The sequence below is a fragment of the Dendronephthya gigantea genome, unplaced genomic scaffold (assembly GCF_004324835.1).
Source record: "Dendronephthya gigantea isolate DGI-Jeju-01 unplaced genomic scaffold, DenGig_1.0 000140F, whole genome shotgun sequence".
Taxonomy (NCBI): domain Eukaryota; kingdom Metazoa; phylum Cnidaria; class Anthozoa; order Malacalcyonacea; family Nephtheidae; genus Dendronephthya; species Dendronephthya gigantea.
In genome coordinates this window covers 12,156-26,159 of record NW_021163150.1, presented here as the reverse complement: position 1 = coordinate 26,159, position 14,004 = coordinate 12,156, and the positions used below count along the sequence as shown (strand labels likewise).

Genomic DNA, 14,004 nt, shown 5'->3' with positions numbered 1-14,004 from the left:
AATAATCACCAGGGTAATCACATAGCACGCCCCTGCCACCGACAAATAGCCTATCTGCCCGTTTATTCATATACCTTTTTAGCTTTTCTTCTGATATAAACCACGTGTGGGAACTTAGTCAGGAGTAAGAGTGTGTGGGATATTTAGCATAATTGCCGCAAATGTTTTCCCATGCCTCGAAATGATCAGTGATGGCGAGAAGGTTTATGTTTGGAGTATTAAATTCACACAAGGAGCGTCATAAATTGCGGTTCTTTCTTGTAATTAGCCTATGTTCCGGTAAATCGGGAGCTTGGAGTCGGAAAAGGTATAGACTGGTTACTGGATACGAGAATGGTACGAGTACCAGAACACCGTCTTGTTCAACTTCAAGTGCTACTTGCATGAAGTTTATATTAAGTACCCACTAACGCTGTACAGAACACGGGCGCAGACGCGGGCTGACTTGTGACGTCATAGAATGTTGAGTTGTCAGGAAAGCACAGTGCACAATAATACAAGAATTTGGGTTGTTTGGTCTTCTCAGGAGGAGATAATAGTGTTAAAGACCATTTAAAATCCTCATTAAAAGGTATGTCGAAGCTTATTTCATACCAGGTGTAACAGGCTATCCTTTCCTGCGTTTTGTCATTGTAAACGAGCCTGATGCAGGCGTGCTTTCATGCTGCATTTAGCGTAAGGTTTGTGGGGTTCACGCAGGAAATGCCGAGTAAACCTTTGTGCAAGTTACCTTCGGCGATCGTAATGTCAGAGAAATATCGTGGGGAAGGTTTCCTAGGTCTAGTAAATATAGTCTGATACATAAATGGTGGCATCGTGTTTTGTATACGGAAGAGCGATTGCCATAAGTCTTCCTATGAAGTGAAAAATATTTAAGCTGTTTCCAAGAGCTGTCGATAACGACTATTAGGAATTTTTAATCATGGGTGTCTGTTTGTCAACACCTGCTCGCTTACTTGGGCACAATTAGGTCGTTAAGTGGGTATAAATAGCCCAATTCCTTGCTTTTTTCCCCTTATCCAGAATCATCTCCTTGGTGCAAAAACTATGCAGTTTTTCATACAGACATTTAGCTGTATAAGTACCGTTTTGTTTGCGAAAATAATCATGCTGACTCAAATAGGATTCTGTCATGGCTCTCTACAAATCCGCTTAGCGAGATTTCAGCACAACATGTTCATGTTTTGCTTGTGTGCTTAACTTTTCAATCGCTTAAATGATGGATAATGACACATACGCTACAATAACAATTGCTTTTTATCCGATTTTTACGACCCCTATTTCTAAACCACAATTATACAACTAATTCATGCTTGAAATTTCAATACAGCCATTAGCATTGTCACGCAATTCCTTGCCCCCTATAACACCATTGAACTTATTCAACATCTCAATGGGTAATAAGAAAGTTGGCAACGGTTTTATGAATTTGGTAGAAAATCCCATCCCTATTTCTCACAGTAAGGAATTGTTTGGGGCATTGTCTTATGTAAAATGTATGTGCGTATTAACTATTGGCACATACAAATCTTCTAGAATCTTTTAAGTACATTTTCTATGCCACTTACAATGCACATGTAAATATAACACTTGAATTTCTATTTATCATGTATGTACAAATGTGTAAAAATTGAAAGTGTGTATAAAATTACTTTTGGGCCAATACCAGATGATTTCACATGCTATTGTTTTGACATTGCTAATATATATATAAATAAATATAGTAATGATAGTGTGATTTGGTCCACCAAATGCCAATACCGTAGCATTCTATAAATTGTCATTTTGGTTGCAATCTAAGGCCTGTTGAGATGTCAAACTTTTTATGTGCGGAATCAAGTTCAGACAAACTTAAACAAAGACTTTAGCTCATTAACATTAGGTTTGGCACATGAAAAGTTCGAAACAGGCCTAAGGGTTTAGGAAATCTGTTCCAGTTTGCTGTGATCATTATGAAAATAATCCTCAAATTTTTGTTCAATTATCTATTTGCAATTTGTAGAGAGTTTTCATATATGAGATAAATAACATCAATTAGCACTATTTTATATTAATAACCATTCTAGAATACACTATCTTTATTCCAATTTGATAACAAATGCTAAAAGAACTTCTGTTTATATTTCTGGCCATTTGTCAACACTAATTCCTGAATGTTTCCCAACATTACTTGCTAAGTTAGTTTTATTTGTACAAGCTGTCCAGTGGAACTCAGGTGTTAGCCCCTCCAGCTGGTTGGAATCCATTTCTATAGTTATCCAGCTACAGTAGAACAGATTTAATAACCAAAGTGCTACTGTGTGAAATAACCTTTGTAAACGTTTTGTAAACTCATTTTCAAGATAAGATGAGATGATAAATGCTGCAATATTATCCTTGAAGGGTTTTATGTAGACATTAATCTTTGTTAGCATTCATCTCATTGTGAAATGTGATAATGTTTGGTAAATTACATCAAATGAGAGCTCTGAGGGTTCTTTCATTTCTTCACATTGACTGCTTTAGGGCAGCTGTTTTTGAACTGAACAAACATGTTTTCTAGACTTGCATATAATGCGTCTTTTCTAAACTAAAATCGGTATTTTCGATATCTTTGGTATTCAAAAAATTGAATATCAAATATCAATATTTTTGAAATTTTGATATTTATCATCTTTATACCCTGTCATAAATCATAATACAAATGTACATTATAGTTAATGTGTTTCTCACAAGAAGTTGGAACAATTAGAAAATGTTTTTTTGTCTTCCTCTGCAGGTTGCCCCAGGGACTCAAGATTGGCAAAGATTTCAACACAGTAAGTAATCAGTGGGTGTTTGAAATTGGGAAACAAACATGTTCCTTAAAATAGAATTATTTGTTAGGCTTAGGGTTGATTTGATTGAAATGCTTGCAATATCTCGTATCACAGTATGCTGAATCTGTTTAATTAATGTATGACCAGGGGCAAGTTAATGCCACAGTAGAATACTAATATTTTCCAACTCCGACTCTAAAATTTTTTTTTTTTTGCGAAAGTTTTTTTTTTCAATCGTTTCATTTGCAAAATGATTTACAATGAAATAATCAAGGCTATCAAAAAAAAATATTTCTGTTCATAATTTAAAAACTATTTTAGTACATTTCCATGCATTTTTAAGGCTATCAAAAAAAATTATTTCTGTTCATAGATTTTTATAAAAACTATTTTAGTACATTTCCATGCGTTTTTTAATAATCATGGCTATGCCTTTGTCTCATCAGCGCTGGGTTAGTGTACTTATGCATGACTATATTTAAATATATGTCAACTCTGAACAATCATGTTTGATAATGTGCAGGCATTGTGGAGCAGTTGAGGTTTTCTTTGAGGGGGAGAAGTGTGCAGTGCAAGGGGGGGAGGGGCGCAGTGCAGGGGGGAGGTGTGTAGTGCAGGGAGGGGGGGTGGTGTTTGTGACTACCGAATGCATGAAAGTCTTAGCAGTATTGTGTACTGTAGCGGACATGGTTATGTCTTGGTTAAAATGTCGTACAGAAAAAAAGCTTAAAAGCAGTTCACTAATTTGAACTTATTGCAAGCCCCTTGCAATCACATAGCGTCCGTTTTGGGGAATTTCTCGAAAGGCAACCTTGAGGTTTTTCAGTTCCGTGTGCTTCAACCTAATCAATGACTTTTAAAGTGTTGAATGTTGTGCTTCTTTGAGTAATTGTGGGCTCCTTTGTTCTCAAGGAGTGGTCTTTTGTCTGATGTCAGGCCGACTCGTGAAAACGATTAATTTGATACATCTTGTTTTTTGAGCACGTTTAATCCCACGCATATTGCTTTATAACCTTGCGACAAAACAAATTATTTATCACTGCCTGAAAGCGTGTAATTAGCGAGTCAATTTTCGGTGAACCGCCGACACATAAAACCAGAGTATTTGGTCGCGATTAGATCGCCATTAAGTCAAGTTCGCGCGTGTTTTGCTAAATATTTGGTATAGGTATTTGCTAGTTTTTGTTTCTTCTCGTGACCGTTATAGCTGAAAACGACCACATTTCGCATTCTTTAATCGTAGGTTCGCTTAGATTTTGAAAGAAATAGAGGATGGTATTGACAAAAAATATTGATTTAACTTATTATACGTCACATTGTTCAGGTATATAAAACAGCACAGCTCACTGTCTAGTCTCCCTTAAAAATAAAAGCTAAAATTTGAACTAAAATGTCGTACAGATGCTTAAGGCAATTTGGCACTCGATACAATTTGCAATTGTGGATGCACTATCAGCTACTGCTCTATGTTAATAACGAGTTTCAGTTGTGGATGATGTCGTCATGCTGACGTCTTCACGTATACATTCCAAATATCATCGCCCGAAGTATGGAACTTTATTAATACTATACGAAGTACTATATAACTTGCAGAAAATTCGAGAACTTTTTTAACTTTAACCCTTAGATCTTTTTGAAAGAAAACATGTTGACCCTGGTTAAAAGTCTTAAGTATATAGCTAAGGGGCAAATTACACTTATCAAATATTCATACGCTATCGTGGGGGAAGATTTGCTACAATGTTTCAAAAGAATTAACTGATTGTTTTCATTGTAATCACGGTATTTTTCACATCTATTAATTTCTTCAAATTAGAACGAAGTGTTTATTAAACGACAGTCTTTATTAAACGACACAAGCCAATAAGGGTAGAAATATTTTGTACTGTATAGATTCTAGGGAAGGGGTTCTTTGCTTCAAAGCCTTCTTATTGGGAGGTGAGCTTCTCTTAGTGCGAAAATTTAGCCATAAGGTTTCTGATAGCTGCACGTTTTCAGATGGAAAGATCTTGTTGTTAAATAATTTTCATTGTGATACGAAATTGCGCCCCCTTCGATGCTGAATAATCATTGGTCAGCCATTTTATTAGCTCAAACTGTGGTTTCTCAATTATTTATTTAACATCGAAATTACGAGCAGCGTGTGGCACGTTAGGAAAGCGACAGCATGTGAACTGAACTCGTGCAAGGTCGTTGTGGACTCTTTGCCTCGAATTGTAAACAATGCTTTTTCATCTTCTGTCGGGTCGAGACTCGCCTGCAGTAAAGATTGTGCATTTCCATGAGCTACTTTAATGAAACTGCTCAACACGCCAGATCTTTTTCTGCAAGTTAACCTCATAACTTTTGATGGATAAGTAAATCGTGACAACACAATATAGGCCAATCCCACGTAAGCCTTGTGGAGTATTGCGAGGCTAAGGTAACTCGTAAACGAGATTTAGTTTGAAATTTTCGCTGGAGAAAGTCTCACTTTCCCACACATCCAGAATTTTACCAATCACACATTCCGAATTTCAAGGGTTTTTAATAGGTTTATGAATTGAAGTATTTCATTCAAATGTTTTAAATCGATCTTCATTCTGTGAATTTCACTTGCCTGAGTTGAAGCCTCCTCCACTAGCCGTTACCTGTACTCAGGCTGTAGCAAAACTCGCGTGACATCTTGAACCTAGGTCCTTGGGTACTTTATTTTGTCAGTTCAAAGACTTTGGTAATTTTCTAAGTCTATCCGTTGTTCTAATTCGATCGCGCAAAGCGAACATTTGACTGCCGCCATTCCTCCAGTTTTTCGATGGGAATCATCAGAAACTGAGGGCGTTTTCATACTGAAAATCGCAGCGAAAATTCATCATGTATACAGCTCCTATAGCCGTGATACTCCAGGTCTTGAGTCCACAACTTCGCGAGTCCAGTTCACGTTTTGTGCCAGATCTGATCTTCGCAACCATAAAGCGGCGCTGTCAGGCAAACCGAGAGAGCGTCTCCTACACACAGCCACGAACTGCAGCCCAGCACGAAAACTAAGCCATTCTTTGCCAGCACTGCTTCTCAAGACTAGCACACAGGTATGTTGAAAAAGTTTCAAACCACGAGAAGTGTTTACCGTATTAATTAGACAAGGGCACTAATGCAAGCACGACCTTGAACGCTTAATATACGACCCCCGTTCAAACAACATGTATATGTCAAAGAAATATAGTTCGGCAACCTTTGCTCATTTTGATATTGCTACCAAATGAATGTCGTTTAATACACTCGGTTTCGTGAAGAGTTTTGAAACCATGTATGTATGTCAATTCTTAGCTAACTAAGCAGGGAGAGCGAAATTTAACATTACAGCTAGGAGGAGCAGGTTTGAACTAGTATAACTGCAAAATTTGGTTAATGAATGTTGAGAAATGTCGAAAATATGGCCGTGCAAACTTCGAAATTTTTTTATTTCGCAAATGAAGATTTTTTCATTTAATGTGTGATTTCTGAGCCGAGGATTGCTTATTTTCCCATGTAAATGTAAAGATTTTTCAACCCCTAAAACCCTTTTTTTGTACAGCTGTGCCTATATGGTATTGGATTTTGTCCTTGTTTAAAATCAATATTTTGTTGTTCGGCTAATAGTCAAACGTCTGTCGAATTTTCCGATAAGATCTTCACATTACTTGTGTGGACTGCATCAGTGCCATGTGTTGTTGACGCGCAAATAGGTCCGTAATTCATAATTTACGAAAAAACCCGATAATTGGGCGTTGTGTGACGAGGAAACATGTGTTATGCGCGGTTGGTGAAATTTTATTCCAAGTTATCTACGTAAAAATCGTTGTTATAATCATTCTGTTATTATCAGTTTAAGTTGTTGGCACATTTATACTTCGAGCATTCTGATTGGTTGCTTCGTGCATGTTCTACTAAATTTCTAAATCGGCAGCAGTCGGAAACTATCGGTTAGTGCCGAACAATGCGTCGCTTGATGAGATCTATTTTTGTTCTTTAATATCAGAAATATCCTGGGATGAAACAGCATATTTGGCTGTTCTTTTGCTGAAATCGTTGAATAGCAATGAGTATTTTGATGCATGGCTTGTTGCTTCGGTTTTACAGAACTGTTTTTGAAAATTTAGCTATTTAATCTCGTCATTTTGGATTTCTTTCGACAATGAAAATGATAAAGGTTCGTTAGCCACGTCATTCGCTACCAGTTCACAAACGTTCGCGTGAAAATGTTATTCCGGAACCGAAACAGCTTTAATAAAAAACATCTGATCAAAATCTGATATTAATAATTATAGCAATGGAATTGACAGAAATAGCTGTATTAACGCCCGTCAAACTTTATGTACCTATATATAGTTTCAGCCAACTTGACCACAACGTAACCTCCCTGCTCCGTGGTCACACTATCGCTATCGCCCAATTGGTCTTGCATCCATCAATCCATCGACCGCTCACAGTTAATTTATCTCCAAGTTAAAACATTGCCGGGAGAGCATCATCTTATTCATCAATCGTGATGAACTAACCAAACCCACACATATACGGCACACGCGAAACCTCAGTCATAATATCGTTTATTAAAATCCCCCACCTTGTTCTTCACGCGTGAAAGCAATTCGCGTATAATTCGTAGAAGCAAAAAAGGCGGCAAACTAAACGATATTTAATTTTGCGATGAATTCCGTGTCCTTACTTCATGCGTGAAAGGTTTTAAGTACTCTGTGATTGCCACCCTAAAACGCCATTAAATGCATGTACATCAGCCAGGTGGATTTGTTGAGTCGAACGAAGCGACATTTTTTCTACATGCATGTTTGCCACGCGAATCGTATTATTTGTCCAGCTTTGGAGTACGCATTGTCTTTAACCATATCATTACGACATTAATAGTTTAAACAAACTTTATCGACGCAATTTTGTTTTGCACAAGGGCGCGTAACCAAGGCATGCATTGGGATCTCATGCGTGGCTCGTAGTAGTATGCTTCCTCCCACGCACGCACGCACGCATGCACGCACGCCGCATCCTAAAAATATTTATATTTACGCGACGCTTAATTTGCTTTTAATATTTTTCAGCTTCTCCAGCGATTGTGTGCAAACGGTCTGTCATGTTTTTTCCCTAATACATTAATATCTGTAATCTAATCGTTGCTAAATATAATCCCTAGGGTGCTCATAAAAATTCATGAGTTTCTTAATATATTATGCTACACGGATGACTCGAAGGCACTTGGGTATATTAATTGTGTTTCTTGTCCCTTTAGGAGTTTCGCTGTCCGATTTCCTCCAGGAAAGTTGCGTCGTTCGCGTAGAGCTTTGTGTGAAAGGACCGCCTTCGTATAGGTTTCAAAGTTATTCGAAGGGACTTTGGTGAAATAGGTAGGTGGCAATATAATTGAAATTTATTATTATATACCGCGTATAGGAGTTTTTATAAAGAAATTATATAATGTATCTGATAGTTGGGTGCTTCGCGTTGCAAATAAAACTGTGTAATTTTCTTTGTGCAATTACATACACATTGTGTGCATTTTGACAACAACGGTGTTGTATAAATATATAATATGTAATATATATTCTAAAGAAATAAAAACACTATGAAAATGCCGATTAAATGAAATTAAATGGGCAATATATGGGAATATATAATTCGTAGTATATTCTTGGGCCGGCTATTATAACTCAACAAGCATGAATTGAATGGAATGACCACAAATATTCAACATCTTGTCCCTACGCCTTTTATTGTTATATGTAAGGAGATTTCTTGCACATGCAGTCAATGATATCTTTAAATATACATAGAAAATTGAAGGATTTAGTCAAAAACGCAACAATTAATAAAGTAAAGATTTGTTGTCGTTTCTTTGTGCATGTGCATTTTTAATAGATACATGTCGGAGAGAGATGATATTGTCTGGTAATTTCAAGATTATATATTCAACGCGATGCTTATAAATATAGTTTATTTTCTTGTGTACATATGGATAATCTATATATTCGACGGGACCATTCATTATCTGCATGTATAGCGACTAAGGACTATATTCATTGCGAGCCATCTATTCGTTTCGATGCTATTTGTTGTGAAAAAATATATTTGATTTTATGCTTATTTGCATCGTCTTATATATTAATATATCCCCTGTTGCTGCCGCGGATTGTTTTGATCCCTCAATAGACTTTCAAACGCCTCACTAATCCGCAGTATCTGCAGATGTTTAAGACGCCTGCCTGAAGCCGAGGGAAGCGCGTTCAATAAATGTATATTTTCAAATTCGACATTTTTTTTCGAGGAAAAAGTACACGAGTACACATCGCGGTACAATGTCACGCGGGTTGCACGAGAAAAACATCGCGTAATTTTTCTCTTAATTTGTTGAATAACGTTTAAAGATTTGCTGTTGATAGCGAAACTATGGCGATATATTATAGATTTCGTGCTTGATATTACATATATAGCTGTCACTTATATCGTAGCCAAGCGTCGCTTCGGCATCAGTCTGACTGTCAAAATTGAACTGTACTCTTTGAAACACGCGGTGAAATGTCAACACACAATCTATACTCCGTACAGAAAACCGAGCGTAAAAGACTTGGAAACACTTTGAAACTTCTAGCATTTTGCTCGGACGGAAGCCTTTTCCGTGTTTCGAATTCCCTTTTCAACGAGATCGTTCGAAAACTTAGCACGCGTTCTTAAATTGCAATTGATTTCTGTGCTATCAATATTTGATTGCTGCCCGCACATTTGAATAAGTGCTTAGCAGCTGGCGGAAGTCAAGAATTAATGTACTGTTTTAAATATTCATTTTATTTTAAAGTGCGTATCGAAAAATATCGCATTTTTAAGACTAATACAGTGGGAGGTTGGTTTGTTGTTCATAGGCTATTTTAACAAAAACTGGATGTGCATCCTTTTTGGATGTGACAAATTCGATTTCCGTTTTTCCTCCTTGGGGTCTGGGGCTTTGCAATCAGCGCTCTTGCATGCAAACCGAACTGCAAGTCTGCGTTCTAGCTTGCACGATTGCATGCGTTGCAACTTAATACGTACATGGGAAAGCAAGTGAAATTTCATTACGACATAATTATATGAAATACTGCATGCTTAGGTCGCTGAAGCCAAGAATTTATATATAATTATGTTGGACTTTCACTATTAAAAATACCTGCATATACGGTCAGATGATATATTGGCCTCGTTGTTTTAGAGTGCCGCGTATATATGCATGCAACTACTGCAAAAAGGTTGTCTTTGTAAAAAAGCCTAAACCGTAAACTTTGAAACTTAAACTGTGAAAGCAAGATTCTATCAGTTAAGCCAGTGTATATCGAGCTATTTCTTCGAGGCATTGCGAGTATTTCGAACATTTTTATCGTCAAATAGCCGCAATGTTCAAGCAGGAACCTCCATGAAACTTTCGCTTTCATTATATTGCACGTTTGTTTGCGCGGTTACAGTTACAATCATTTCTGCAAGATAGCATGAGGTTTATCAAAAACGGCTCAAAGTTGTATTAAGATTGTACCCTCTCCCGAATTCCCGAGTCCTCGACCCTCGCGACATTCCTCTTGTATTGTTCAGCTGCCGGTATTGGGCAAAATGCATTGCAAAGAGCCGCGTGTTTGTGTAATTAAATGCTGTTTATCAAATGGCATCCCTGAGGATCGTTGAATTTGCCGCAAACTGCCACATGTAGTTTAGAAGAATGCAGTTTAAAAGATACTCTTGTATATATTATTGATCAAACCACGCACAAGTTAATAGCACAAATATCTTCTACGAAAGTTCTCCTAAGGAGGCGAGGTGCAAAACAAGCTCAAAAATGCCAATATACACCCAACGATGTAGTCACTTATCCTTACGTTCCATTCCTTTAGAAATCCGAATGCTTGGAGGAAAGAGAGTTCTTGAAAGTTCTCTTTTCGGAAGCGTTAAAGCGATACATTTCAAAATCTTACTGAGATATTACTGCCAATATAAAAAGTCGTAAACAAATTATATTAGCCCAAAGACTTTTTCATTCTAGCCCGCAATTGTCTGTACACGCAAATGAATTATGTTTTTTACTTGCAACCACAGCTGAAGAGACTTGCATTCAGCAGCCATCGCAAAAAAAGCGTTCACAAAATGCAAAGGAATTGCCGCTATCTTGCTAAACCCTCATTTCAAATGCATGCATGTTAGTCGCTCTGTGCATGCATGGAAGCGGTGTGATTCTATAGTCATTCGTGATTCCAAGGTCGATATGAAATTTTTTATTAACGTCTGCGGCCGACGCAACTTTGAGGCGCTCCTTGAAACTGCTGAGGTGTAAATTGATAGGCGTATTCCGCCACAACCTAGTATTTATGTTTCGTTACAGTATAGCTTCTGTCTTCGATCTATTTTCGATCTACCGACGCCGGTCGTCCAGGTCTAGAATTTAAGTTCCCCCAAAATCCTCATCAAAAAATAGCTGTAAATCTTCCGCCCTACCTGGGGAACAACAGATGACTTCTCGTTTACGTTTTGAATGTTTTATTCAGTGTTTCACTTTCCAAGACCAAGTAGCTAAACGGCGGTTAATTCCAGCGTGTGCGGGTGCCAGACCATCTGCGCGTAGCTTTATTTACAACTTAGTTTTTTGCTTTCTTTATGTAGATGTAGGCCCATGATTTTTTGCAAATCTCGTGTGCTAAAATCCCTTTAAACTTTCTAGGAATACTTTTAGTTCGTACAAATGGGTAAGCAGAACAGCAAACTAAGGCCCGAGGTTCTGTCGGACCTCAAAGAAGAAACCGATTTTAATGAGCACGAGCTTCAGGAGTGGTACAAAGGATTCCTGAAGGACTGCCCAAGCGGCCATCTCACCGTAGACGAATTCAAGAAAATTTACGGCAACTTCTTTCCCTACGGTGACGCGACGAAATTTGCGGAACACGTTTTCCGCACGTTCGACGTGAACCAGGACAACTCCATCGACTTCCGTGAGTTTATCTGCGCCCTCTCTGTAACATCACGTGGCAAGTTGGAGCAGAAATTGAAATGGGCCTTTAGCATGTACGACCTTGATGGAAATGGTTTTATTTCCAGGCGAGTGCTCGTTTACTTGTATTTCCTCTTGTATTACATCTCTGCCTGACGTTTTTCCTGTGATCTGATGATATTGCATGCGATATGTACGAAAGATAGATGGCGCGCTATCCATCTGGCCCCAGTTGTACGAAAGCTGGATAACGCTATCCACCGGATAGTGGTTTTTTCAATCCCCTCAAAATCGCCCGTTGTTTGGTATAACTCCGATTAAATCTTAGTATTCCTAAATTAAGGATCCTCGTTAATGATCGTTGGTTCCAAAGCTGAAATTTTATTGCTCTTCAAGCATTTTTAGAACGGTTGAAAAATCACTTTCCGGTGGATAGCGCTATCTAGCTTTCATACAACCGACCCCTGGGGCCGGTTGTTCGAAAGGCGTTTAGCTTAAACCGTGGATAAGCCAAAGTTTAAAATTACTCCCATACATCTTGTGAATGACTAAATCTGCATTTTATGCATTAAATATGTACTTCAATTGACAATTAAACTATTTACACCGATATATTATTTCAGCTCAATTGTTTAATAAATATATAGTTTTGTTTTCCATTTTGAAGTCCACCGTTTAAGCTAAACGCCTTTCGAACAACCGCGGCCGGATAATGATTTAGCAATGAAAACCAACTGAAATTCATATTAATTCTCACCAGGCACGAGATGTTAGAGATTGTCAAAGCTATTTACAAAATGGTCGGTACCGTTATGAAAATGCCCGAAGATGAAAGTACACCTGAGAAGCGAGTAGATAAGATCTTTCGTCAGATGGATAAGAATCTGGACGGCAAGTTATCCCTTTCTGAATTCATTGAAGGTGCAAAGAGCGATCCTTCCATAGTACGCCTGCTCCAATGCGATCCTGCCGCTGGTGCATCGGCGTGAAGGCTCGACGGATTCAGGGCCTCGTACCAAAGACAAACAAGAACACAATCTGCCGTAGGCGGGTGTTGATATATTCTCGGAATTTGGACTGTATATTCTATGATTTTCACGCATAATTCTGAGAATATATTTAGTTTTTGAAGAAAATTGAACATCGCGATTACTTTGACTACTTTATTATGGGAGTTTTTTTGCTGTGTATAATTTAATGTTTTTCGGAAATGTTGCACCCGAGTCATCGTTCGTAAATTTAAAAGGTGAATAAACCCACGCTTCAAATTTATCGTTTTGTGATTTATTTTACTCTTAATTCTTTAATTTCTCTAACTTTTTTCTACTTCATTCACACGTTCACAAGTCCTTAATTGATTTCTCGTAACCAATTAGAATAACGGTTTCTGAATACTTTGTCGACGGCAGAAAATAGTTGTGTGACTTCCCCATCAGTTGCAGCCCGCCTTGTCTTGCAAAATCATCAGCACAAGACCTTTTTGAGGCTAGCGCGATAGTTGTTCAACCTTGTGAAATATATGCAGGGACCAACGATAACTCCCAGCAGGTAAATGGTGAACACGAGCACCCTGATGGGATTCCAAGTAAATTCTGATGTTCCTAAGTGGTGGAATGTCCACAGCAGTGGTACCGTAGTTAACAGGACCACGAGGGTTATCAGAAATACAGTGAACAAGAATCGTTCTTCGCGCTTTAGTGTAACCATTTGATGATTCCTATCGGGACTTGGGCTTCCCATGCTTCGTCTTAATTCAGAACCTGTATGAACGGGGAAAACAAAATACGAGCCTGATAAATAAGGCAGGGCGGAGGGGAGGTCAGGCGAATAATCTCGCTAAAAAAGTTACCCGAGTCACAAGTACAAATTGCCCGACTTATTAATGACTTAAGAAAAATTGGTAGAATTCGATCCAAATTTGTCCAAAATCAACTTTTCTAGATTCAAATGTTCCTATGGTTATTTTTACGCCTCTAAATACAGCCTATGAACTTGACCAAATTAAATTAGGGTACAAACAAGCCATAATTCATTTCGCTTACCTTTGTTTTTCATCGTCCAAAAGGCGAGGCAGTGCAGGCAAAGCTTCATGAAGACTAATGTGCCTCCAGCGCTTATAAAGAAAAGGCTCAAGACGTTGTATAAGGTTGGCTTATAGGCGATCGCCAGAATCAGAGCCAAGGTACAGCACCATAGCACAGCGAACAACACCGGAACGACGTGAGGTTTCGCGTGGATTCG

General features: G+C 38.1%; 1 protein-coding gene across 2 annotated transcripts; it reads left to right on the top strand.

Annotated features, from left to right (window-relative positions):
• The first annotated feature begins 468 nt into the window (after window positions 1-468).
• Window positions 469-13,031, top strand: LOC114536543 (neurocalcin homolog). Of its 2 annotated transcripts, XM_028557884.1 has the most exons (5): window positions 469-571; window positions 2,759-2,798; window positions 8,056-8,170; window positions 11,497-11,870; window positions 12,524-13,031. In XM_028557884.1, exons 4-5 carry the CDS (start codon window positions 11,518-11,520, stop codon window positions 12,750-12,752), a joined length of 582 nt encoding a protein of 193 aa, XP_028413685.1. In that variant the 5' UTR covers window positions 469-571; window positions 2,759-2,798; window positions 8,056-8,170; window positions 11,497-11,517; the 3' UTR covers window positions 12,753-13,031. The 2 variants fall into 2 exon arrangements, with proteins under 2 accessions (XP_028413685.1, XP_028413686.1); XM_028557885.1 differs by lacking the exons at window positions 469-571; window positions 2,759-2,798 and adding an exon at window positions 5,694-5,866.
• The last annotated feature ends 973 nt before the right edge of the window (window positions 13,032-14,004 follow it).

Excerpts from the sequence above, each read along its gene's own strand:
- LOC114536543 (XM_028557884.1), top strand. The coding sequence starts at position 11,518 with ATGGGTAAGCAGAACAGCAAACTAAGGCCCGAGGTTCTGTCGGACCTC. Across the intron at positions 11,871-12,523 it reads GGAAATGGTTTTATTTCCAG|GCACGAGATGTTAGAGATTG; the intron begins GCGAGTGCTCGT and ends AATTCTCACCAG.